The sequence below is a fragment of the Sceloporus occidentalis genome, unplaced genomic scaffold (assembly GCF_023333645.1).
Source record: "Sceloporus occidentalis isolate IW3139 unplaced genomic scaffold, rSceOcc1.0.p SCAF_91, whole genome shotgun sequence".
Classification (NCBI taxonomy): Eukaryota; Metazoa; Chordata; class Lepidosauria; order Squamata; family Phrynosomatidae; genus Sceloporus; species Sceloporus occidentalis.
Window position 1 is genome coordinate 1,222,358 of NW_028317071.1, and position 25,633 is coordinate 1,247,990.

The 25,633-nt window shown below is 47.5% G+C and overlaps 2 protein-coding genes across 9 annotated transcripts; one reads left to right on the forward strand and one right to left on the reverse strand.

Moving 5' to 3' along the window:
* Positions 1 to 1,496: 1,496 nt before the first annotated feature.
* Positions 1,497 to 11,715, reverse strand: LOC149284525 (ras-related protein Rab-8A-like). Of its 7 annotated transcripts, none has more exons than XM_089496513.1 (8): positions 11,580 to 11,715; positions 11,246 to 11,306; positions 10,784 to 10,844; positions 10,441 to 10,518; positions 6,082 to 6,171; positions 4,583 to 4,648; positions 2,683 to 2,733; positions 1,497 to 2,273 (listed from the first exon to the last, which is right to left on the reverse strand). In XM_089496513.1, the coding sequence occupies exons 1-8, from the start codon at positions 11,701 to 11,703 to the stop codon at positions 2,151 to 2,153; spliced, it is 654 nt and encodes a 217-aa protein (XP_089352639.1). In that variant the 5' UTR covers positions 11,704 to 11,715; the 3' UTR covers positions 1,497 to 2,150. The 7 variants fall into 7 exon arrangements, with proteins under 7 accessions (XP_089352639.1, XP_089352638.1, XP_089352645.1 ...); XM_089496512.1 differs by having other exon boundaries at positions 10,784 to 10,868; XM_089496519.1 differs by lacking the exon at positions 10,441 to 10,518.
* A 179-nt stretch (positions 11,716 to 11,894) lies between these two features.
* On the forward strand, positions 11,895 to 24,400 carry AP1M1 (adaptor related protein complex 1 subunit mu 1). 2 transcript variants are annotated; one of them, XM_089496500.1, is made up of 12 exons: positions 11,900 to 12,123; positions 13,535 to 13,691; positions 15,873 to 15,940; positions 16,216 to 16,346; positions 18,236 to 18,383; positions 19,235 to 19,361; positions 19,642 to 19,784; positions 20,174 to 20,245; positions 20,839 to 20,997; positions 21,333 to 21,458; positions 21,909 to 21,984; positions 22,380 to 24,394. In XM_089496500.1, exons 1-12 carry the CDS (start codon positions 12,082 to 12,084, stop codon positions 22,400 to 22,402), a joined length of 1,272 nt encoding a protein of 423 aa, XP_089352626.1. In that variant the 5' UTR covers positions 11,900 to 12,081; the 3' UTR covers positions 22,403 to 24,394. The 2 variants fall into 2 exon arrangements, with proteins under 2 accessions (XP_089352627.1, XP_089352626.1); XM_089496501.1 differs by lacking the exon at positions 21,333 to 21,458 and having other exon boundaries at positions 11,895 to 12,123; positions 22,380 to 24,400.
* The last annotated feature ends 1,233 nt before the right edge of the window (positions 24,401 to 25,633 follow it).

Genomic DNA, 25,633 nt, shown 5'->3' on the forward strand with positions numbered 1-25,633 from the left:
TTTGCCAGTTGGAAACCATTGTGTCTCCGTATGGATACATTCTAGGAATCCCTCTCAGAGGGCTGGCCCTCCAAATGGAAAGGGCTAGAGCATCCCTACGGAGACCTTTCCAATATGGGCATGGAGATAAGTTCACCAGTTCTAGATGGGTTTGCACTTCCCCTGAAGGACTGCGTCTGCAGCTTGAGGGTACTCCTGGATTCGTCACTTTACTGCCTGCTATCAGCTTCGGCTGATACGCCAGTTGCATCCCTACCTGGAGCAGCAGGACCTAGAAACGGTCGTACATGCTCTAGTAACCTCTCGTCTTGACTTCTGCAATGCGCTCTACATGGGGCAACCTTTGTGCCACGCCTGGAAGCTCCAATTGATACAAAACATGACAGCCAGACTGGTCGCCGGAAAATCCAAGTTCAACCATATTACACCTATTTTAAAATCACTACATTGGCTGCCTATTAGCTTTCGGGCTCAGTACAAGGTGTTGGTTATCACCTATAAAGCCCTTCATGGCCTGGGTCCAGTCTCCTTGAAGGAACATCTCTTATACAATCCTTCCCATACACTCTGATCCTCCGGGAAAAACTCTTACAATCTAGAAAGACCAGACTGGCGGTGAAATTCCTGGAGGTCCTTCTCTGCCACCGCTCCAAAAACTTGGAATGACCTGCCGGAAGAGATTCACCAATTATCCTCACTCGAGGCTTTCAAAAAGGTGACAAAAACCTTTCTCTTCCGGCAGACCTTCCCTGAGTGATATGTCCAGAACCAATTGAATCCCCCTCCTCTTATTATTTTTTCATTCATGAATTGTTTATTAATTTCAATGTATTGTTATATATATTTTTAACCATGTTTTGTTTAAGTTTATACTTGGGAGGGAGGGTTGGGCTGGGGTCTTGTGGGGCTTGTTGTTTTTATTGTTGTGTATTGTACAAAATTTGTTGTTACCCGCCTCGATCCCCAAAACAGAAGAAGCGGGATATAAATAAATAAATATATTATTATTATTATTATTATTATTATTCTAGGTGAGTGTTTTATAGCCTATAAGTAAAGCGTTTGGTTGCACAGATCATGAAAATCTATGGATGTCACTAAAAACATGGTAGTGGCAACACATTTGATAATCCTGAGGAGGGATCGGGAGGCGGCTGTCCCCTTGATGTGGTCTTCAAATGACCTTATTGAGGTGGTACTCAGGGCAGACACAGGGCTCTTCTCAAGTCAGGTGCAGGAAACACATCTCAGGGCCTCATCTGCCTCTCTCCCTCTCAGCCTGACCCACCTCACAAAACCCACATAACTGGGAGCAGAAGGCGAGTCAAGAAGGGAAGTCAGGGTGGGAAGAGCGTGTCTTACAAGATTAGTGAAACCAAGGAAACCCAAAAGCCAGATCATGTGTGCAGAAGAGACCAATTGCATCGGTGGACAGAGACAGGGAACTCCCCACCCCAGAAGAGACTCAGGCCTCGCAGGCAAGAGTGCAACACTGGTTTATCTACAAAAATATTTATTTTCATCTTGAGGCATTGTGCAACACTACAACAGGAGTGTCTAGAAGGAGTGCCAGGAGCACATCATGAATAGACCAAGAGGCCTTTCTCTGTGAAGGGGACAAAAAAGCTTTCTGGCTTCACAGTGAGGCTGGGGGCATTCTGCTACAAAATCCAGTGCTTTTAGCTGGCTGTAGAATTCAGCCCCATAAAGATGACTGTGCCCCACATCCTTACTTTCACCAATAGGGAAATCAATTAGCATTACTCTGATTATAACTTATTTCTTCTGATAAACTGAGAACACATACATAGAAAAAACAAATCCCAGAGAGAGAGAGAGAGAGAGAGAGAGAGAGAGAGAGAGAGAGAGAGATGTTTGTAATGAAATATTCATATTTGTCAGATCACATTTCTCTTCCTCATGCTAGATGATGCATTTTCAGAAGTGTTGAGAAGAGAGTGGATTTCTGTAGCACAGAGTCAATCACCAAAAGAAGCAGCTGCTTTCTCCATTCCATTACTATGGGCATAGCATGGTTGGTGTGTTGCAAGGGGCCAGAGAAAGAGCGAGAGAGAACAAGAAGGCCACCCTTGCAAACAGGCCAAGTCCAGGAAAGGTGTTGAGCCAGGCTCATGTTAAGGGCTGGGCCATCAGAGGAGGACACATCGGAAGAAGCTGACTTTTTTCTGCAGGTCTGGGCTGATTTTCACCCCTTGGCTGCTGGTGCTGCTGGTGCTGCTGGTGCTGCTGCTTCGTTGAGGACTATTGCCTTCCTAAAGATATAAAGAATTACTGAAGAGAAATTCTTGGATTGAAATCTATCAGCTGAGGGGCTACATGAAGGAAGAAAGAAGCAGAGGCTCTGCTCCACTGAATTTCCTAAATGGATCAGTGACCAAAAACAGTCTTCCTGCACAGTGGGTGCTGCTAGGGAGGTTAACTGCTTTAGCCTGGGCTCTTGGCTCAAACCCACTGCTTCCCTGGAATCATCAGATCAAGTGGGGTTTTCCACTGTGAGGTGGTGCCCCAACCTCTCAAGGTGGGCAAACTAGCCCCTTGTGTGTTTGACAGATTTGGGGGGAACTTCATACAGTTCTGCAATGGCTCTATATCTGTTGTAATTCAGCCGGCTCATTTCCTCAAGACCCCTGAAACATTTAAGCAAGTTGCCCATCAACTCACCAGCTTTTTATCCATTTTTGTTTTGATATCTCTGGCAAGCATAAAAAATGCCTACAATTGAACCAAGAAATACAGTCATGTAAGAGGATTGAAAAATGCTTCCCTGCTAAAAGATGCATCTTGTGAAGCTTCTGGACTCTGTTGACTGGTACAAAGGAAACCTAAATGTACCCCATGCTCAGTAGAGATTACCCTTTATTCTTTTCTGTTCCCCAAATAGAATTATAGAACAGAATCACACAGTTGAAAGAAACCAGTCCAATCCCATTCTGCCATGGAGGAACACACAAAGTACCCCTGACAGATGGCCATCAAGTCTCTGTTTTAAAACCTCTACAGAAGGAGACTCCACCACTCTCTGAGGCAGTGTTCCACAGTTGACTAGCTTTTACTGTCAGGAAATTCCTGCTAATGTTTAGGTGGAATCTCTTTCCATGTCCTAGTCTCGGGAGCAGCAGAAACAAACTTGCTCCATCCTCAATGTCACAGTCCTTCAAATACTGAAACAGGGCTATCATACTAATTCTTAACTGTCTCTTCTCCAGGCTAAACATACCCAGCTCCTTAAGTCTGTCCTCAGAAGTCATGGTTTGCTGATCCTTCACTGTTTTGGTTGACCTCCTCTGGACATGGTCCAGTTTATCAACATTCTTTTTGAATTGTGGGGCCCAGAACTGGATACAGTATTCCAGGTGAGGCCTAACCAAAGCAGAATAGAGTGGCACTATTACTTCCCTTGATCAAGACACTATACTTCTGTTGATGCAGTCTAGAATTACATTAGCCTTTTTAGCTGCCACATCATACTGTTGACTCGTGTTCAACTTGTGGTCTACTAGGATCCCTAGATCTCTTTCACATGTAATCTTGTTAAGCTAGGCATCCCCCATCCTATATCTATACATTACATTTTTTCTGCCTAAGTGTAGTGCCTACATTTATCTGTTTTGAAATTCATTTTGTTAGTTTGGGCCCAGCTTTCTAATCTATTAAAGTCATTTTGAATGACTTTAATACCCTCTGGGGTATTAGCTACTCCTCTTAATTTGGTGCCATTTGCAAATTTGATAAGGATGTCCCCATTTCTGTCATCCAAGCCACTGATGTCGAATAGCCCTGGGCCCAGGACAGAGCCCCACTGGACACCCCACTGGTCACTTCTCTCCAGGATGAAAAGGAGCCATTGTGGAGCACCCTTTGGGTTCAGCTGGTCAACCAATTACAAATCCACTAACTATTGCATTATCCAGTCCACATTTTACTACAGGTAGTTTGTTTACAAGAATATCATGGGGGACCTTGTCAAAGGCCTTACTGAAATCAAGATATGCAATAGCCAGAGCATTCCCTTTGTCTACCAAGCTGGTATTTTATATTTTTTAAAAAAGAGAGAGATCAGATTAATCTGGCATGACTTGTTTCTCAAAAAACCATGCTGACTCTTTGTGATTATGACATTCCCTTCAAAATGTTCACAGACTCTCGGTCTAATGATCTGTTCCAGAATCTTTCCTGGTATTGATGTCAGACTAACTGGGTGGCAATTGCTGGTATCCTCTTTTTTGCCTTTTTGAAAATGCGGGCAATGTTTGCTCTCCTCTAATCTGCTGGGATGATCAAGTGCCATATTCACCCTGTGATGTCCCCTGTTTATGCACCCTAGTCCATTAGTATATGCAGCACAATTCCAGAATAGGAAAAGCAAACTTGGACAACAAATACAGCCTTATGCAGATTTTGTGCATTGAGAAGGATCGCAAGTGGGTTGGTTCAGAATGGTGGGAGATAGCCTGTCCATCATTACACCTCTGTGTAAGAGGATTGGATTTATGTGTAGGATGATGTCCCTTGGCAGTTTGGGCTGAAATGTTGCTTAATGAGATGAAAGAGCTGCACTTACATTTTCTATATTGATGTTTGCCTTTGCACTGGTCTCCATAAACTTCACCCCAAAGCTACTGGCCAGCTGAACAAAGAAGAAAAACTGGGTCAGTTGCACAGGCAAGAAATGTGTGTGCTGGTGCCTTTTGTACCAGATTTCCTTTAGAAACAGAACTGCCCCATCAAGGCAAAATTCTTATGATGTGGGAATCCATATTCCAGTCACACCATCTGGATGCAAATGTCCTAGCTACAGCTCACTGACCCGGTTTCTTGTTCTGTTTAATTAATCAATAAAAATGTATTTCACAGACTCTCTTGTGGCAATGGTGGCCCTCCAAATAAAGAAGAAGAGCCTAGCCAAAGGCCTTTGGAAATCAATAATCTCCACAAAGAACGAGGAAAAGCATGGCTTCCGTTCTTACCAATTTCTTTGCTCATATTTTTGTCTATATTTGTTTGTTTTTGTAACCTCCCTGTTACTTTTCTAGGACCACAACTCCCACAATACCACTGCTCAGCTAGTCCAGAAAAAGTAATATTTCCAAGCTCTAAGCTTCCCTTGCATCTCCATCCTGCTCTCAGCCACATAGAATCATAAAGTTGGAAGAGACCCCAAGGGCCACCCAGTCCAACCCCCTTCTGCCATGCAGGAACTCTCAGTCAAAGCATCCCCATTGACAGATGGCCGTCCAGCCTCTGTTTAAAAACTTCCAAGGAAGGCGACTCCACCACAATCTCCGAGGAAGGAGTGTGTTTCACTGTAGAACAGCCCTTACTGTCAGGAAGTTCCTCCTAATGTTGAGGTGGAATCTCTTTTCCTGTAGCTTGCATCCATTGTTCTAGGTCCTAGTCTCTGGAGCAGCGGAAAACAAGCTTGCTCTCTCTTCAAGCCAGAGTGGCAAGCAGACAGAGGGTCTCTCTGCTGCTCAAGTTGTACTAATGTGTGTGTGTGTACAGATGTATGTAGTCTTAGAAAGAACGTAGCCTCTGATTGCTTGCTCGCTCTGCTCCAACAATCCAACAGAATGTCTGGGCTGCAGAACAACCCAATGGCCAACCAGTTCTTCATCCAGCCCTTCCACTAAGAATCCAACTCCCTGGGCCCAACTCCCTGCCACAGGCCATTGCCCCAGCTAAAAGACAAGTGAGACAAACATGCACTCCCTCCCCAAGACATTCAGGGACCTAATGTAACCCACATAGTGGAGTGTGTGTTTGTGTACAAACAGCAAATTAAATGTGGGCTACCCTGAAAAAATAATAAATGGAACTTGGCAGTGTTTCTTTGTTGGGACAGGAACTGCCCATACTGGCTGCAGGAGTTGTAGTCCAGAAAAGTAATTCTAACTTCAATGATAGTGAGATTGGCTGGGCCTGCCTGGTATGCCTACCCCGATTCCATTCCTGCCTCAACAAGCCTCCTTACTGAAGATGCCCCCATGCCTCCCTTCCTTGCAGGCAAGTACCCTTTGGCAGAGAGCCCTCAGGAGGCCAGTGCCACCTGCTTGGCCTCACCTTCTCTCCTTGTTCTCGGGACACTTGCCGCTTGTGGTTCATGTCACATTTGTTTCCAAGGATCATCTTTTCCACATCTGGGGACGCATGCTGGCAGAAGTAAGAGAAGAGAAAGGTGTTAACTTGGCCTCAGCCAGGAGAAACAATCTTAAGCATAGCTAGCATGCTTAAGGAGATTTCTCTATCCTGTGATTGTTACAGAAAAATTTCAATTTTATAATAAAAACTTGGGAACTCTTAGTAACCTGGGACTTTCTCTCACAAAGCCACAGGTCCTGACGAAACAGGATAAGCCGGGGACCCAGAATGTTGAGAATCCCAAAGTTTTATTCTTAAGAATAATGTCCTCAGTGGATTAACACTCCAGAGACTGAGGCAAAGAAATAAAACAAAATGGTTCTTTTTATACTATTTTAGACAAAGGAGCTTCTTCAATACACCTTATTGGCTAATTTAAAATCTATAAACATACAGAATTCTTACAATCAGGACAGAGATACATGCATACATTAAAACTGCATTCTTTACTCCTTACCCCTCCCTTAGTTATTCAGTAGCCTTCCTTTAGCCTTCAACAGATGCCTCCTTATCTTAAGTTATGTCTGCTCGCTGGTGCCAGCTTCCTACCAGGTCAAGATGCACTTTCTACTCCTTTGCTCTAATTTTCAGGCCTCACTCTAAAAACTACCGTATTTATTATTGACCAAGGTGACTCCATCTTTTTATAGCTTTCTATTATAGCAGAAAATTCATCCACTTTCTCCCTCTGGGTTGAGGAAAAAGCCATTTTTTGTGGGATGGGGTGGGGGTGGCTGCTGGCCTTCAGAAGCTTTTCCCTGTGATGAGGTTCTGCTGGGGCCTTGACTTGGGAGTTGGGGCCTTATCAGGCCACTCCCCACTCAAATACAATGCAATACTCCCTGGAAGGGGGAGATTCATACTTTGAAAAGTTACCTTTTGGGTCTACAGCTTCCACCCTCCCTCCTGATGGGTTGTAGACCCCTCCTCTCATAACGCTTATAAACTGGGATTAATTGCTGAACTCTTGGATACATCATTTAAATACTGCTGGTACCAACATCATTTATGGTGACACTTCCTGCTCAGAGAAAACTGGTCTTGTCAAGAGCATGGCCCAGAAATGCTTAAGGAAGGGGTGTTGCCTTGGACCAGAATAACTGACCAATTTGGCCCACAATGGTCTCCGCTGCGCAGCCATATGTCTCCAGACTCCCAGGAATGAAACTATAGTGCGCCTGCACCAAGGTTAGGGTTGCCATAAGTGAGGACCTCCAAACCGGGACAAATGTAGGACAAATGCAGGACAACATTTTCAAATGTAGGACACATTTTTTTTAAAAATGGAGGACACACAAAAAAATTGAGGCTTTTTTAGAAATGTTAATATAAATGCATGTTTCTTAGGCATGATCAAAATGGAGGACATTTTGACATTATTCCTAGACAGATCACGGAAATGTACTTCCCTTTCTGGCCACCCCCTCTCCCCATTCCAAACAGCACATTTGAGCATTGAACATGGCTTTATTTTAACATTGCCTCTTGCATATTTCAGAGGCTTATTCCACAACCAAACCCTTTGGTCAAGGGACTTTGGTTTTTCTTCATTTTGACTTGTTTTGTCTGTATTCCTCCCCACTAAATAAAGGAGACATGAAATGGAGTTAATGGGTACAAGTTGTTAAACAAAAAAGTCTTGTGAGACTCTGTAGGCAAGAGGTGCACCATCTTAAGAAATGCATTAAGCACACTTAGGCTGCTGCCACACTGCTTTCACTCTCATCGCTCCATCCTATGGAATCCTGGGATTTGTAGTTTGTTGTGGTGCCAAGGCTGGGCTTTGAAATCTCAGGCATAAGAGAGGCAAACGGCTTGGGCTGCATCTACACTGGAGAAATAATCTGGTTTGAGACCACTTTAACTGTCTTGCCTGAATGCTATGGAATTCTGGGAATGGTGGTTTGTTCCAGCACCACAGCAGAATGGCAGTTAACCCCAGGAAAGCTCTCTGACCAAGGTGACCAATGCCCTCACCCCAAAATGTAGGGCACCCAAGCAAAAAAAATGTAGGACATGGCCAAAAATAAAAGCTAAAAACACCCATGTACTTATAAATCCATGCTTCTTAGCCATGATCCAAATGGAGGACATTTTGAAATTTGACAGAAGAGGACATGTCCTGGAAAAGGAGGAGGATGCCTGGTCACCTTGTCTCTGGTCCAAAATACACTGCAGAAATAAAACAATGCTGGACTGAAATGCCCAGAGTTCCACACTGAGGAAATAATCCAGTTTGAGAGTGACTTAACTGTCCTGGGTTAGTGCTGGGGAATGCTGGGAATTGTAGTACACTGTGGCCCCAGAGCTATCTCTGACAGGGAGTCCCATAACCCTCCAAACGTAGTTGAACTGCAGTGCCCAGAATTCCTCCCCAGGTGCATCCACACTGAGGAAATGGTCCAGTTTGAGACTGCTCAGTGCTGGGGAATCCTGGGAATTGTAGTCTATTGTGGCCTCAGAGCCATGACTGACAGAGAAGTCTCAATGTCTCCCAAACACTAGCATTCCCAGGATTCCCTAGCACTGAGTTAAAGCAGTCTCAAAGTGGGTTATTATTCCTGCAGTGTGTGTGAGAGATATAAAAGCTAGGGACTGGATTCATTTGGAGGATCTCTGTGTCCAAAACACACTGCTTGGACTGCCAGGGCTCAGTGCTATGGAATCCTGGGAATTGTAGTTTATTGTGGCACCAGAGCTCTCTGACAGAGAAGGCCAAATGTCTCACAGACCCCAGAATTCCAGAGCATTGAGCTTTGGCAGTTAAAGGGGTCTCAAAGTGCAGAGGGGGGGGGGGGGGGAGAGAAAAGCCAGGGAGTGTGAATGAGCTCTGAGGAGGAGGAGGAGGAGGAGGAGGAGGAGGAGGAGGAGGAGGAGGAGGAGGAGGAGGAGGGAGGGAGCCAAGGGAAGTGGCCAGGACCACCAGAGGAGCCCCTGCTTTTCCTCATCATCGCAGCCTTCTCACTGCTGGCAAGAGGCTCTGCCCCCAGCCAGGCAACGCCTCCATTCAGTCTCCTTTTGTCAAAAGAGCTCTGGTGCCACAAGAAACTACAATTCCCAGAATCCCATAGCACTGAGCCATGGATGTTTAAGGGGGGGGGTCAAACTATTTCTGCAGCCTTTTGCAACCCCAAAGCCTTCTATTATTTACCAGCAGCTTGCAAGGCAAAATCTCTTCCTTCCAAGCCATTGAAAACCAACGCAAATGGAGGGCTGATTGCTTCTTTCTCATTGGTCAGCTTCGGGAGAAATTTGCATATTACAAGTAAAGGTGTTTAGGGCCTCAAAAATGACCCTGTGATAAAGAATTACAACAATACTGAGTGGCAGACATTTAAAAGATGAGGCATTTAGACTCCCAGGGAAACAGGAACGATTGATGGCCTTTTTTTCTTTGCTCACTGTAACCTGAAAGTAATGCCTTTTGCAGGGTATATATACCAAGTGGGCTGGCAATAGCTCTGAGTGGCAGATGTCTTTAAGACCTGCTCTCTAGGCTAAGCCAGGCAGGGAGGCACACAGCCATGGGGAGGGCTGGAGCTGCCTCCAGGGCCTTGCTGGGGGGGGGGGGAGGTCCCGGGGGAGGGGCCAAACCGGGGCGGGACCGTGTGGCCCCACCCCAAACTGGGAAAGTCCCGCCCCCAGGCGGGATATGGCAAGCCTAACCAAGGTGGGCTTGCCATCTGTGGATTTGAGCTCCTGCAATGGGCGTATGTGCATGTGGTGGCACAAAGAACAGGACTGCGTTTTTTACTATCAACGGAGAGGGGATCCGGAACAGATCCTGTGTGGATAGCAAGGGCCCACTGTATCCCCTTCCCAATCTCATTGGGGTCCCATTTTGGAAGAATGCTGGGATTCAAATGAAAGAAAAACACCATCCCCACTGGAGATACCAAAGGCTGAAGCAGGGCTCTCCCGCAGCATAGAATCATAGAGCTGGAAGAGACCCCAAGGGCCATCCATTCCAAGCCACTTCTGCCATGCAGGAACTCTCAATCAAAGCATCCCCACTGACAGATGGCCATCCAGCCTCTCCTTAAAGACTTCCAAGGAAGAAGACACCACTCTGAGGAAGGAGTGTGTTCCACTGTCGAACAGCCCTTACTGTCAGCCACAGCCCAAGGGGTGCCCTCCTTCGATGCTCTCAGGGAAGGCCTGCGTACATTCAGAGCAAGGCCCTCCGGGAGGTCTGTGCTCAAGAGGCACCTGAGAGAACCAGAGATGAACCATCTGAATAGCGAGGGCTTTCCTAATTAATGACAGGTATGGGCCTGATACCTCTTCGATGTTTCTGACCCAGTTCTGAATGTTTTCAAAGGATTTCTCGTTGGTGATGTCGTACACCAGCATGATGCCCTGAGGAAGAGAGAGAGAGAGGGGGGGAATGGAGGTGGACGGCTGCCGGTGGGTTTGAGAAGCCATGTCTCAGGGGAGAGAGGGCTGACCCGGCAGGGAAGGGAAGGGGGCTGCTGGGTGGAAATCCTTAAACAATCCAGAAGCAAAAGGGAACCCCTGAGGAAGAGCCGGGGAGGAGGGCGAAGGGGGAGCAGAGGCAGCAGCAGAGGAGGAGAGGAGGGGATGCTGGAGCCCACCCCACGGAAAAAGAAGCCCCCGGACCCACCATTGCCCCCCGGTAGTAAGCCGTGGTGATGGTCCGGAAGCGCTCTTGTCCAGCCGTGTCCCTGCAGGAAAGACAGACAGAGAGACTAGTGGGCACGCGATGGGTGGCTTGAGCTGCTTCTACATTGGGGGAATAACCCGGTTTGGCACTGCTTTAACTCTTGTCTGGCTCAGGGCTATGGGATTCTGGGAGTTGGAGTTTGTTGTGGGCCCAGAGCAGAACACGACAAACTCCAACTCCCAGAATTCCATAGCCTTGAGCCAGAAAAGAGTTAAAGCGATGCCAAACCGGGTTATTCCCCCAATGTGGACGCAGCCTGGGTGGGTGGGAGCCCCTCAGGCTGGCTGGCAGGCAGGCAGGCAAGCCCCCCGGGAGGCGGTTCTCCTTCCCTCCCTCCTCCTCCGCCGGAGGAGCCCCGGGGACCCTGCCTCGGGACCCCAGCCGCCCGCCCCTCGGCCCTACCAGATCTGCAGCTTGATCTTCTTCCCATCCAGGTCGATCGTCCGGATCTTGAAGTCGATCCCTGCGGAGGAAGGGGAGGAAGGAGAGTGTCAGCCACTCCCCCCGGGTCACAGCCGGGGTCTGCTTGGCTCGGGGACGAACTAAACAAAGGGCAGAGCTCCTAATGACTTCCTCTGGGCAAGCACTGCCTTGTGCTTCAGTGCGCGCCCTTCAGCCCGGGTCAAGATTCTAACCCAGGCCTCGCAGCCGGAGCCTCGTGGGGGAGGGAGCGGGGTTGCCATGGCATCGTGATGGGCGGCGTTGCCAAGGCGACGGGGCGGAGCCGGGGCCGCACCGATGGTGGAGATGAAGGTGGCGTTGAAGGCGTCCTCGCTGAAGCGGAAGAGCGCGCACGTCTTGCCCACGCCGGAGTCGCCGATCAGGAGCAGCTTGAAGAGGTAGTCGTAGGTCTTCGCCATGTTCCTCGCCTCGGGGGGCTGGGCGGGCGGGGAGAAAGGCGGCTCCCCATCGGGCGCCGCAGCTGTCCATCCGCGCGAGCCGGCATCTTATTGGTCGATATGCGCGCAGCGTCATCAGGACCCGCCTCCTCAAGCCGAGGAGGAAGCGCTGGGACCGGAAAACTTCCCATTGGTTGGTAGGCGCTGACGTGAACGCGGCGAAGGAGCAGGCTTTTCGTATTGGCTGTCCTGCTTTCGTGTCCCGCCTCTTCCACGAAGGGCCCCTTCCCAGTCTATGAACCAAGATTGGCGTCCTCTCGCCGGAAGTGTAGCTTCGGGAGGAAGCGGAAGTGTGCTTGAGGAGGACTGGTTCTCTAGCGGCGGTGGCTGAGAGGAGCCATGTCTGCCAGCGCCGTCTACGTACTGGACCTCAAGGGGAAGGTGAGGCAAAAGGCTCCGGCCCAACGGCTGAGGGCCTCCGGGAGGAAGGGCGGACGCCCTCCCTGCTTCCATTCCTGAGCCGTCCGGAGGGAGGAGCCGCCTGCTCCGCTCGGCCCTCCATATTTGCGGCTGTGATAATTGATTAATATGTCCTCTCTAGGAATCTCTAGGTCCTCCAGTGCAACTCTGTGGCCAACTTTCAACTAAAAGTTGCACCGAAAGACCTAGAGATTCCTAGAGAGACCACTCTACTCGGCCTTTGTAGCTCCTCCAGTGCAGTTCTATGGCCAGTGTCTGTCGGACGTTGACCACAGAGTTGCCCTGGAGGACCTACAGCAGTGGTTCCCAACCTGTGGGTCGGGACCCCTTTGGGGGTCGAATGACCCTTTCATGGCGGTCACTTAAGACCATTGGAAAACACCTATTAATTACAGTTATGAAGTAGCAATGAAAATAATTTCATTGGTTTGGGTCACCACAACATGAGGAACTGTATTAAGGGGTCGCGGCATTAGGAAGGTTGGGAACAACTGACCTAGAGATTCCTAGAGAGGACACTCTACTAGGCCTTTGTAGCTCCTCCAATGCAGTTCTATGGCCAATGTCTGTCAGACGTTGGCCACAGAGTTGCCATGGAGGACCTAGAGATTCCTAGAGAGGCGTCCTCTCAGGTAAAAACACAGTATTTATTCTTTATGATTTTCCATATTCACAGGGATATTGTGCCTAGCCAATATGAGGAGCCCCGATGGTGCAGTGGTTCAATGCCTGTCCTGCAGCCACTCACTCACAAACCATAAGGGGGCGAGTTCAATCCCAGCTAAGGGGGCTCAAGCTCAACTCAGGCTGTCATCCTTCCAAGGGGTTTGCTAAAAAGAGGACCCAGATTGTTGGGGGCAATTAGCTTACACTTTGTAAACCATTGAGGGAGTGCACTGATAAGCAATATAGAAATGCACTTGCTATAAGTCTAGAAATTTTAGTCAAAAACTTGGCCTTAGAAACCTGGGTCAACTTATCTGCAGGTAAATATAAGTAGTGTGCTTTAATTTTTCCTCCCAAAAAAGGAACCATCCTTTGGTAAAAGGCAAAAATGTAATCTGTCCTGGAAGCACTGACCCCTCCTCTGCTCTCTCACCTATCCAGCCTTTAGTGTGAATGTAAATAATTGTGCCTGCTGGAATTTTGTAAGTTCCTTGGCATTGTTTTCCTTTGCTTCATATTTTAGATTCTTTGTTGTGTGCCCCAGGTTTCACCCTTGACTTAGCTGCGGGTAATATCAAAATCCATAATTTTGCCTCCAAAATATGCCCTAGACTTATATATGATTTAAATTTATAGTCGAGTATATATGGCATTTCCTCTTGTGCTGCTGACGGTGGTCCTCTTCCTCCTTCTTCCTTGTTTTTAGGTGCTCATCTGCAGGAATTACCGCGGGGATGTGGACATGTCGGAAGTGGAGCATTTCATGCCTATCCTTATGGAGAAGGAGGAGGAAGGGACGCTTTCGCCCATCCTGGCCCACGGAGGCGTCCGCTTCATGTGGATCAAGCACAACAACTTGTACTGTATCCTTTGCCAAGGTGCCCAGGAAGGGGGTTGGCAGCGGGACATTTTGCCGTCAAGAAGAGGAAGAGGACGAAGAGTCTTCTGGGAGTGTTATAGATTAATTTAAAACAAGAACTTTATTTTATAAAGAGCAGGGAGGCCTGGAGATTGGAAACATGTTTATTTTTGCTACAGCGTTTCCAATAGAAAATTCATCCAAATTACTGGGACCCCGATTCTAAAGTGAACCAAGTTTTTTATAGTACTTTAAACAAAGGAAACTACAATTCACATTTCATTGGTTACAATTGAATTAAACATTACATTCATTGGATGTTCAAAGCTTATGTCTCTTGTGGCAAAACTATTATCTATATGTTTTCCTTTTACTGTCTCCAACTCTCCTGTATTTTTTCCTTTTGTTTTGGATAATAACAAGTCCTGAGCCATTCCAGAATTGTTTACATTCCAGAACAGAGGATTTGACATGACCTAGACTAACAACCTTTGCTCTCAATACATTTCAACACTGTAATTTTTAACTACTGAGCATATTAAAATTCTCAATTTTAACCATTCTACCTCAGGTGGACACCAGGTTGTGCTGACAAACATTTTTGAAGGGACCTTTTCCAGCCAGGGCTCCTCTTCAGCACCTTCTTTTAGGATGGTGTGACTCAAGAAATAGCTACAGTTGATGATTCCTCCTACAATCATGGCAGCCAGCTTCTCAGAGCCGTCCAATTCAGCTCAGTTCTTGCTTGTCACTTGCCTCCTCTTTGGAGGGAAGAAGAAAATTCCTGGTCAGACATAAATAGCATTTCTTGAAGATTTAGGCCACAGCAGGAAAGGCTGCACAGGTTTGCCCTATTTCTCTTGGCCACTTTAATTTAAACAGAGGTCCAAAACACACTGCAGAAATAATCTAGTATGAGACAGCTTTAACTGTCCTGGCTTAGTGCTAGAGAATCTGTCAGGAAATTTTTCCTAATGTTTAGGTGGAATCTCTTTCCGTGTCCTAGTCTCGGGAGCAGCAGAAAACAAACTTGCTCCATCCTCAATATCACAGCCTTTCAAGTACTTAAACAGGGCTATCATAGTAGTTTTGTGAGACATTTAGCCTTCTTTGACAGAGTTCTGGTTGCCACTATAAAATACAATTCCCAGTATTCCCTAGCAATGAGCCAGGGCAGTTAAAGGTCTCAAACTGGATTATTTCTGCAGTTTGTTTTGGACGTGAGTTTTCAAGGAAAACATTGAGACTGCTGAGTACAATACATAAAGCCATTGGGCCAGAAGAGACCTCTGAAGTAGTGTAGCTCCTCTGAGGAAGCAGGGAAGCCACTGCTACAGCATCCCTGAATAAGTGGTAGCTCTTGAAATAATACATTTTTTTTATTATAAAGATCATTGTAATAAATCAACAAGGAGATGTCAAACAGCTCGTGTCACCAGGAATTTAATCCAAAACATCAGTTCTTGATATTTTATTTTCTTGTTCCAGAGAGCAGAGACATGATCCAACAGCAAATATTTTTGTTTCCTAGTCTATTTGATATTTGAAGATCATTAGAATATCAGTTTGAGTCCTATTTGGGAGAAGGGCAGGATGTGAATAAAATGAATAAACAAGCTACTGTCATTGTCTCTTGTCCAGGGTGACCATATCCAACTCCTTCAGTCTTTCCTTGTACGTGTTGGCCTTCAGGTTTCTATTATTATTATTATTATTATTATTATTATTATTATTATTATTTATATTGATGTGTATTCTGTTCTTTTCCCACATGTGGGACTCACAATATTAAAAGAATAGTATTTTAGTTGTTCTCTCCTGGGACACATTCTACTTTGCTTATTTTTCTCAGTCAACAGTATTTAGAACTGGATGCAGTACTCCAAAGGTTATTTGTCCAAGTAATGCTATTGCTTCTTGTTTTTGGACATTGTTCTTTTATTCATGCTGCCTAGAATTGAATTAGTTCTGTTAGCTGTGGCAGTGCCCAGCTGGCTTGTTTGGCTTCTTGACTACCCAAATCTACCTCATGTTTCTGCTGCTTAAACATACATTTTTAAATAGTTTTCATAAAATGGGGTAGATGCTTCTTTTTAGGACAAGATGACTAAATTTAAAATTTGAGTCAATAAGAAACAACTTGAAAACGTCCTGGCTTTTACTAGTTCCTGAACCTGATCTCCAGTGGTTGCCACTTCTAAGAAGAATGCCTGCATCTCTTTGGTATTCTCGTTTCTCTACAAGATTGTTCAGGTTAGTGTGGCATGCTGATAGATACTGACTGGTAGGTTTTGGCTGTGAGGGCCTCCACCTTCTGCCTGGAATTAGTTGTCCTTCACTGAGACAGCCAAAGGCAGAAAAGAGTCTCAAGGGAGGGGCACTGCTGATTGGGGTGGGGGTATATCGTGCATTTCCCTCCTTGAAACATCTTACTGTGGTGTCAAAGCAGTTTAAATTTCAAGAAAGGGTGAGACAGCTTTTGGGGTATTAGGAACCTTATGCTATTTTCTGATTTTGTATTTTTCCAGGTATTTTCTGAATATTTCAAAGAGCTGGAAGAGGAGAGCATTCGGGATAACTTTGTGATAATTTATGAACTTTTGGATGAACTCATGGATTTTGGCTATCCACAGACCACTGACAGCAAAATTTTACAAGAGTGAGTGTTGGTCTGGTTGCTTACAGGCAGCAGTTAGTGGGAGGGGACTCAGTGCTAGAGGAGTCCAGTTGAGCAACAGGGTGGGCAGAGTGGAAAGCACAAGGGCCCTTGGGGTACAGGTGGATTGTGGGTAGACGATGGTGATGCCTTCAGCATCATGAGACCATTGCAATTGTCAAGATCTTTTTTTTACTCTCTTGAGCAGGGGTAGGCAACCTTTTTGAGCTGGGGGCCGGGTTGCTGTCCCTCAGACAACTGGGGGGCCGAAGCCAGGGGGTGGAGCTTCCACTCTCTGGGGTTGGGGCCGCATGCCGGGGGCGGAGCTTCCACCGAAGCCCCGCAGGGAGGAGGAGGCGTGTGCCCGCCCTCTCCTCCTTGGTCCCTTTCTGGCCAAACACCCCCAACCTGCATTCCAAAACACACACAACAGCACGTTTGGGTATGTCACATGGCTTTACTTAACGTGGCCTCTTGCATATTTCAGAGGCTTATTCCATAACCAAACACCTTGGGTTTAACACTTAGCATGGTTTAACATGGCTATGCATATTGAACATGTCAAGGTGGTTTCACCGTTCTTGCACCAAGTGTACTTCTCAGAAGTGTGTACTTGGTCAAGGGACTTTGGTTTTTCTTCATTGTGCATGAGTTTGTAAAAATCACAGCAATTTACACTGGCCTTGCCTCAGAGGCTTTCTGATATCAATATCACCATTAAAGAACCAAAAACACAGAGAAAAGGCACTTTGGAAAGTCACATTCTCTCGGCTTCAGAAACAGTGCCTGCATGCCTCTCTAGCTGACTCATATCATCATCATCACACTATCACTGTCAAAGCAAGGGAGACTTGTTAGCATTAAAAGCACCCAAAACACACTTTGGAAGGTGACACTCTCTCGGCTTCAGAAACAGTGCCTGCATGCCTCTCTAGCTGACTCATATCATCATCATCACACTATCACTGTCAAAGCAAGGGAGACTTGTTAGCATTAAAAGCACCCAAAACACACTTTGGAAGGTGACACTCTCTCGGCTTCTGAAACAGTGCCTGCATGCCTCTCAAGCTGACTCATATCATCATCATCACCACACTATCAATGTCAAAGCAAGGGAGACTTGTTAGCACTTAAAGCACACAAAATAAAATTTAAAAAACCTTGAGGCCTCTGGCCACTCACCACCTCTTCCTTCCTCCTCTTCCTCCTCCTGCTCCTCCTCCTTCTGCTCCCCCTCTTCCTCCTCCTTCTGCTCCCCTTCCTCCTCCTCCTCCTTCTGCTCCCCCTCCTCCTCCTCCTTCTGCTCCTCCTCCCCTCTCCTCCATGCGCCATGCGGCCTGGGGGTGGGGCGGAGGAGGCAGAGGAGAAGGAGGTGGGCGGCGCGGGCCAGGCAGGGAGGGTGGCGCAGGACCGTGCGGGGAGGGCGACATGGGCTTCCCCCTTTGCCTCCTCTGCCCCAGGCCACGCAGCCCTCCTCTTCCTCCTCCCTGTGGTGGAGGAGGAGGAGGGCAGCGTGGTCAAGCGGTTGTGCGGCCGAGGAGGAGGCGGCGGCGGCGGCAGAACCGGGCTGGGGCCGGTCCTGCTGCCTCCGCGGGCCGCATCCGGCCCGTGGGCTGGGGGTTGCCGACCCCTGCTCTTGAGGGTTACTAGTTTTGTGCTCCCTGGGAAAACACATATCAGTATCTACTTCTGGGAATTGTGAGAACAATGTGGCTGGACTTCCTTAGCAGTATTCATTTGATAGGCCTATGTGCATGACACTTAGCTGTTCATCTTTCTAGAAGATATGCATGTTTCACCAAGGCCTGACTTACAAATCCATTCAGTTTTATACACATGAGGTGCTAAAATGCACAGAAAAGCTCTGAATTTTTTTACCTCTGATTGAAAAGGTACATAACACAAGAAGGCCACAAGCTGGAAACAGGCGCGCCCCGTCCTCCTGCCACAGTTACAAATGCTGTCTCTTGGCGGTCTGAGGGGATCAAGTACAGGAAAAACGAGGTCTTCTTGGATGTCATAGAATCTGTCAATCTCTTGGTATGTGCATGCTTTTTTGGTTTTTTAAATATCAGCAGGCAGTTAAGACATGAATGCAAATATTTTGGAAGGCCCCTGAGAAAAGGATGGACAGTTGGTTCTTCTATAGCCTTTCAGACTAAGGGCAGAGGACCCTTTCCCAGCCCAGGGTCGCTCACCCAGTTTAAGCAACATGCAGAGGCCTTTTCTTGTCATTAGATCTTAAGCTGGTGTGCCAAAGTCTGAAGAGGACCAAAGGCAAAGGGATGGAACCTAAATCCATCTGCTGGTTTCATTTTACCTTTTTAGAAGGGGGAAAACCTTTACAAAAGCTGGGAAGCCATGAAATAATGCTGTAATTGCAGAGATGGCAGGGATGACAGCCAGGGGTAGACCACCGGGGCTTCACTTGCTATTTTAATTAGAGCTGTGGCTGGGAATTGAATGTGGGCTCTTCCATTTCTGCAAAAAATTAGTTTCTTTTCAAAAATCAGTTAAAAATAAATACAGAAACAAAGCAACTAGATCACTTGTATTCCATGAGCTCTGTAGTGGACTTCAGGTTTTTAAAAGATTGTGAGAGCAGGATGGGTGCAGAACCTGGAGCTGGTCCACAGCCCTGTTCCCTTCTGGTGTCTGGGCACTTGAAACACCAGAGGACAAAGAAACAAGTCTAATAGTCCAGGCAAAGCAGAGTGACTGCCATGAGAACACTGGCCTTTTGGCTGGCCTTTTGAGGGGACCTGCATTAGGCTTTGAGGTACCAGGTTCTCCAACCTGATACACAGAGAGTAGTGTAGAGGGAGTAGTCCACCATTAGAAGCAGAATCATCTCAGTGTCTCGGTCCTGGATTGGTCCCTTCTTCCTTCAGGTGAGTGCCAATGGGAACGTCCTGCGCAGTGAGATCGTGGGGTCCATCAAGATGAGAGTTTTCTTGTCAGGGATGCCTGAGCTCCGCCTTGGCTTAAATGACAAAGTTCTCTTTGACAACACTGGCCGTGAGTATGTTTACTGCAGCTTCCCACATGGGAGTTTCTTGCCCATTCTTGCCCTCCCTCTTGTAGGACAGCCTTTGAGGAGAGTGAAGTTGGGCTGGGCAGGGTTTAGGGTGAGTGGGGGTGTTTTTAAAAGTCAAATGGTTAAAGGGCATTGGTTGGTGGGCTGTCCTATGAAGCCACGTGGCGTGTTGACTCTGCTCCTGTGTGAAGGTCTGCTTTATTTTCACCTGCTGTTGGCATATTTTCCAAGCCAGGATCTTTTTTTCTCTTCTCCGGTCAGGTGGCAAAAGCAAATCTGTAGAACTGGAGGACGTGAAATTCCACCAGTGTGTTCGCCTTTCCCGCTTTGAAAATGACAGGACCATTTCTTTTATCCCACCTGATGGGGAGTTTGAGCTGATGTCTTATCGCCTTAATACTCATGTAAGTTTCTAGTGATCTTAGGACGCAAACAGTCTCTTTTCTCAGTGCATGCTCTCTCCCCTCCCCCATCTCTCTTTGAGAGCAACTGCTTTCAGGTGTTTTCTTATGCCAGGAATGGATCATGGTGGGAATGGATCATGAGGAATAAAATAGTGTTCCATTGTGTTCTTGTGAGTAGTGGTAGTCATGAGGGTGAGGCGATCCAGAGATCTTTGGATGAAAGCTGTGAGGCCTGGTTGCCAGGTGTCTCCCCGCTGCCTCCAGTGAAGAGCTCTCTGTGATTCAGGTGCTTGCAAACTATCTCCACTTCCATCCCCAACCCCTGCTCTGCTCTGCCACAGCCACAGACTTTGTCGGTGTGGGATTCTGTTGTATTTCTTTATATGTAGGTGAAGCCTCTGATCTGGATTGAGTCAGTCATAGAAAAGCATTCCCACAGCCGCATTGAGTACATGATCAAGGTCAGTGGAAACCTGGGGGGGGGGGGGGCTTGTGTTCCCCACTTGCCTCTGCTTTTCTGGGCAGTGAGGTGTCAAAGCCTCTTAGGCAGGCTCCCTTGAACCCAGGCAACTCCTTTCTGCTGGTGAGCAGTGGCTCTTGAAGGGCCATGAAATTTTGGAGGGAATAGTGGCACCTGTGGTGGAGACACCCTGTTTCGGAAGGCCTAGTAAAGGTGCCCATGAAGGGCTGTGTCATCCACTGCTGAGCGTACCACAGAGAGTGTAAAGGATCCCAACCATTCTTGAATAGGATGAGAATGTAGGATGTCAGTTATGTTGTTCAGCTGAGATGTCAGATGTCGTTTATATTGTTCAGCTGAGCTCGCCTAGGTCTGATCCAGAGCTCTTCAAAAAAGGAAAGGTTTAACAGATGACAATCTGCATATTCATGCTTGAGATTCCATCTCCAGCTTCAGAACAGAATGGTTCAGTAGTTCTGTGAATGAAGTGAAAATCCCTTCCCTGGCTATCTCGGGTTTTAAATGTTTACAGTGCTGAGATGTAGGGAAAGGGAGGTGGGCTGAAATGCCGATGGAGAGTTGAACTCTTTTTAGGCCAAGAGCCAGTTCAAGCGCAGATCCACAGCCAACAATGTGGAGATTCACATTCCGGTTCCAAATGATGCTGACTCACCCAAGTTCAAAACGACTGTTGGCAGTGTCAAGTGGGTGCCTGAGAACAGCGCCATCGTCTGGTCCGTCAAGTCTTTCCCGGTAAGCTGGCCCAGGCCCCTGCCTCCCATTGCAAGGGAGGGAAGTTTCTGTGGCAACATCTTGGGCAGCCCTTCTGTTGATAGGCTGACCACTCAAAATAGACCTCAGTTTTAATTTGCTGGTCTGAGAAGGGCCCAGGTGGGCTTTCCCTGTCCCTGATCTTAAAGGGAAGATTCATGCTCATTTGCTTTAACCTGCTGGGGACCCACTCTGGACTGTTTCCACAGTCCGAAGTGAGCTGGGTGGGTTTGGGGGCTCCATGGGACCATTTTTCTGACTCTTACCTGATAGCCAGGGAGGAGCAATGTCAGTGTCTTGCTCCCTCTTTCTTGCAGGGTGGGAAGGAATACTTGATGAGGGCTCATTTTGGGCTCCCAAGTGTGGAAGCTGAAGACAAAGAGGGCAAGCCCCCCATCAGTGTCAAGTTTGAAATTCCATATTTTACCACTTCAGGAATCCAGGTGAGAGAGATTTTTTATCTTTGCATTTGCTTTTGTCTTTCTGGTTCTCTTTCAGTGTTGAAAGGTCACATTTTTGGATTGCGGCTTGCAGAAATCTCTACACACACCCCTCCAACCTCTACTCAATGTATAAATAAACACCACTAATTTAGCTTGCTCAGGTAGTTACATATTGTTTTTCCTGACAAAGCTGTACAAAGAGTGTGGTAGAAATAATTTACTTCAGAGAACTGAACTATTTAAAATCAAAATGATTTTGGCCTTTTCGCATCTGTCCCCTTTTGAGAAGTAAATCTTTGAGGAAAATGGAGGCCACATGTTGCCCAGTGCTGATGACAGGCCTCTGAAAGGACTGCTAGATGAGTGGGGGGATTGTGAAAGGGGGAGCAGAGCGGGTCAGCCCCTCAAGGCAGGTCTATAAATCACATGCCGATTTTTTTCTTTTATTAGGTCCGCTACTTGAAGATCATTGAAAAGAGTGGCTATCAGGCATTGCCCTGGGTGCGCTACATCACCCAGAATGGAGGTGTGTTGACAATAGGCTTACTACTTTGTTGGCTGCAGCAGCCTGCTTCCCAACTAAGAAAGTACTGGGGAAATGGAACAGTGTCCTTGGGTGTGTGTGTGCATAGATATGTGTAGATGTTTTCCATGGGGATAGTACAGGCACAAGGGTCATGCCAAACTGAACTTCCATTGTGCAAGCAATGTGCAAGCAAGAGAGAGAGCAAGAGAAAGAGCGTAATTGTGAGGAGTCCATCCCTCCTGGCAGGATCAGGAGGGGGTACCTCTAGGTATCAGGGGCCGGGTGGAAAGTCTCAGAGTGAACCAGGGCAGCGAAGTAGGGAGGTGTCACGCTTTCTACATGAGAGCACAGAGTTTGAGGGAAGCTGTGCTCATTAAGCCTTCTTTGTGCCCTAGATTATCAACTGCGGACACAGTAATGTCCAACTACACTGCCATGAAAGCAAGTCTTCACTTCAAAAACACATTTGGTGCTTGGGTCTTAGTGGCCGGAGGAAGGACCAAGCTGTGTCCCACACCCAGCTGTGCCCGGGCTGGTGCTTCCTGCAGACCTTGTGAATGCCCCTTCCCCATCTGTGTCCTGTTCAGTGTTGTTGATGTTAGGAGTAGCTGTTACTTAGAAAGGAAGGCAGGAGCCAGTGTTGGTAGCCAGACCTAGCCTGTCTGATGTCTGTATTTTGGGAGGTTGGTCCATGAGTGCCTCCTTCTGAAGCATTGTGAGTATTAGCTTGAATATTTGCTTCTCTTGCAAGAGAAATACTTCTTGATGCATCTTAATTCTAGTAAATTCCAGATCATCTCTAGTCTAGGGACACCTTGAAAGTCAGCTTTGCTTATGTGTTTCTGAGCTCTTTTGTAAACTGCTAACAGTCCAATTTGGAAACTGACAACACCCAGCTCGAGGGAGAGAGGAGGAAGTTGGTGTGGTGGCATCTGCCACATGAGGGCAGAGAACAGCAGCTGGGGATATTGGCTCTTTTTCATAATGCTGCTGCACAAATGGGGAGATTGCAGCTGTGGAGTTCTTAGAAGCAGCAGCTCTGCCCCACCAACCCCCCCTACACAAGAAGATTCCTCATGCATAGAAGATTGGCCTTTTTCCTAGCAGGGTGGTTTACTTGGTGTAGGGAAACCTCTGAAGAAGTATTCCCTCCCCAAAGCAGCCCTGAGGCATGCCACATGGTTGCTTGTGAGGGCAGAGGGGCTGTTGTCATGACTGCAAGGGTGATTGCAAGGGTGATTCTAGCCAAAGAAGGCAAGCATCATCCTAGAAGAGGGGCAGGAGGCAAATGTTACTTCCTCCTCCTTGACCACCTTTCTGCTCCAGAGCCATTGCTGCTTTGAATCTCATTGACTGGTTGCCCTCTTCGCCCAGAACAGCAGTGACATGTGCTGCTCAGCCTTGTCACCTGTACAGTCCACCTACCTGCCTTTCCCTCTGAAAAACAGTGTTTCAACTTTGTGCCATGTTTTCAATTACTGTGCTAGAGTTTCTTTCTTAAAAGACAAGTTTGAGGGGAAAGGATTGGAAGAACCAGATGCCCCAGACATCCGAGGAAGGTTTGGGGGCCGATGCTTCTGTTGCAGGCAAAGGGTGGTTGTTACATTCCACGAGACTGAGGCAATCTGTGGAAAAGCAGGGGGGGAGGTGGGGGTGCAGTTGTGCTCTGGAGGTGTATGTGTGGGGTGCCTCACAGTTGTACTTAAGGTGTGTTGAGGTGGTGCCACCATCTCAAGGGTGGAGTGGCCTTTGAAGGATGAAGTTGCTTTGGAGGTGTCATGAGGTCATGGCAGGTTTCTCCCCTCTACCCCAAACATAATCAAGCACCTATCATGGCCTTTATAGCTGTTGCATAAGTGTCTGTTCAAATAAATCCAGTTTCTCTTAATCAAGACCTTGGGTAATCTTTGATCTGGATGGTCTAGACATGTTTTTTGGGGGGAGAAGGGTTAAGGGCTTACAGTTGCTGTGCCAGTTCTAGAGATGGGGCATGTGATTCAAGAAGTGTGTGATTTTGAGGGGCCCTTTTCTCTTCAGGACCCTCGTCTTGCCCACAGTTGATGCATGACATCCCAGAGCCTGGCTGATGGATAGTCCACCCTTCTCTACTGAACTCCCACATGGTGTTCTTCTGTCGGTCCCTCCTTTTACCCTCTGAGGTGGTTTCAGTTGCAAGAGGGTGACTGGCTCAAGGGCACGCAGGGTGGCTTGTGTGGCTGCCCAAAGGAACCACATTGACCACATTTGATAATATTTGGATGGTTTCTTGTTTTCACACATACCAGTGGGCAGTAAAAATTGTTTTGCTTTCTCTGCACATTGTGTCCTTGTGCCCAGATCGCAGTGGACCTCTGAACTGTTCATTTCAGGAGGCTGAGATGAGTTCAGAGGGGTCACAACCATCCCAAAACCTTTTGTTGGCGCTAATAAAATGGCCGCCACTTGTCGTCTTCGAACACGCCTTGCCGCTACGCCATTTATCAGGTACAGATGGGGTATGTTCCTAGTGTGACCACTAGGTGGAATGAGACGAGTTCACAGAGGGGTCACATTGTTATCAAGTTTGGTTCTAATAAAATTTTGGGTACATGCGGTCTGTACTATGACCCCTGACTGACCTCATAGAGCACCTCCCATTAACCTGAAGGTGAGGAGACCATGTAGGCAGCTCACCTTGCAAAGACAGAGTCCCTAAAAAAAGATGGAATTGGAAAGTCTCCGCAGGAAGTTTATAATAGGTTTTTATTTATATACCGCCCAATCACTGGGAATCCGAGCGGCTTACAACAGAGGTGATAATAGACGGTTCCCTGCCCTCAGGCTTACAATCTAAAAGACGCAACACAAAAGGAGAAGGAACGATGAGGGGGGAGGGGATCAGGTCCAGCATTCTTCTCTCCCTCTGAGGCTTGGACCAAGGCAGATGGACCAGAGGGAGGGCTCTTCTTCTTTAGGCTAGCCCTGATGGAGCCGAGCCAGCCTATTCTCTCCCTAAAGATGTTGGATGAAGGGAGGGTTTGTCGTCTTCCAGGCAGGCCTGATGGAGCTAGCCTGCCTCTCTCTCCCTCAAGATGGTGGATGAAGGGAGGGTTTGTCTTCTTCCAGGCAGCCCTGGTGGAACTAGCCTGCCTCTCTCTCCTTCAAGATGGTGGATGAAGGGAGGGTTTGTCTTCTTTCAGGCAGGCCTGATGGAGTTAGCCTGCCTCTCTCTCCCCCTCAAGATGGTGGATGAAGGGAGGGTTTGTCGTCTTCCAGGCAGGCCTGATGGAGCTAGCCTGCCTCTCTCTCCCTCAAGATGGTGGATGAAGGGAGGGCTTGTCTTCTTCCAGGCAGGCCTGGTGGGAGTCGCCAAACCACAATCGCCACTGCTTATCCAAGTAAGACAATAGACTTGGCCTCACACCAGATGAGCCCGTGATCAGCTTAACGATTCAGTAATCAAGTCGGATGCCCCTCCGAATTGTGTCCAGACCCAAATGCATTGTGCAACACATTACCTGCTCTTGGCTTAACAAAGCCCAAGCAATCAACACCTTTGTCTAGCAAGTCTCCCTAGCCTCCAGCTATGTTTCGCACTATAAGAACCCCGGGTTTTTGGACCCTCCTTGTGCTATCACCAGGTTGCAAGCTGGTCCACGCCAGTTTGAGC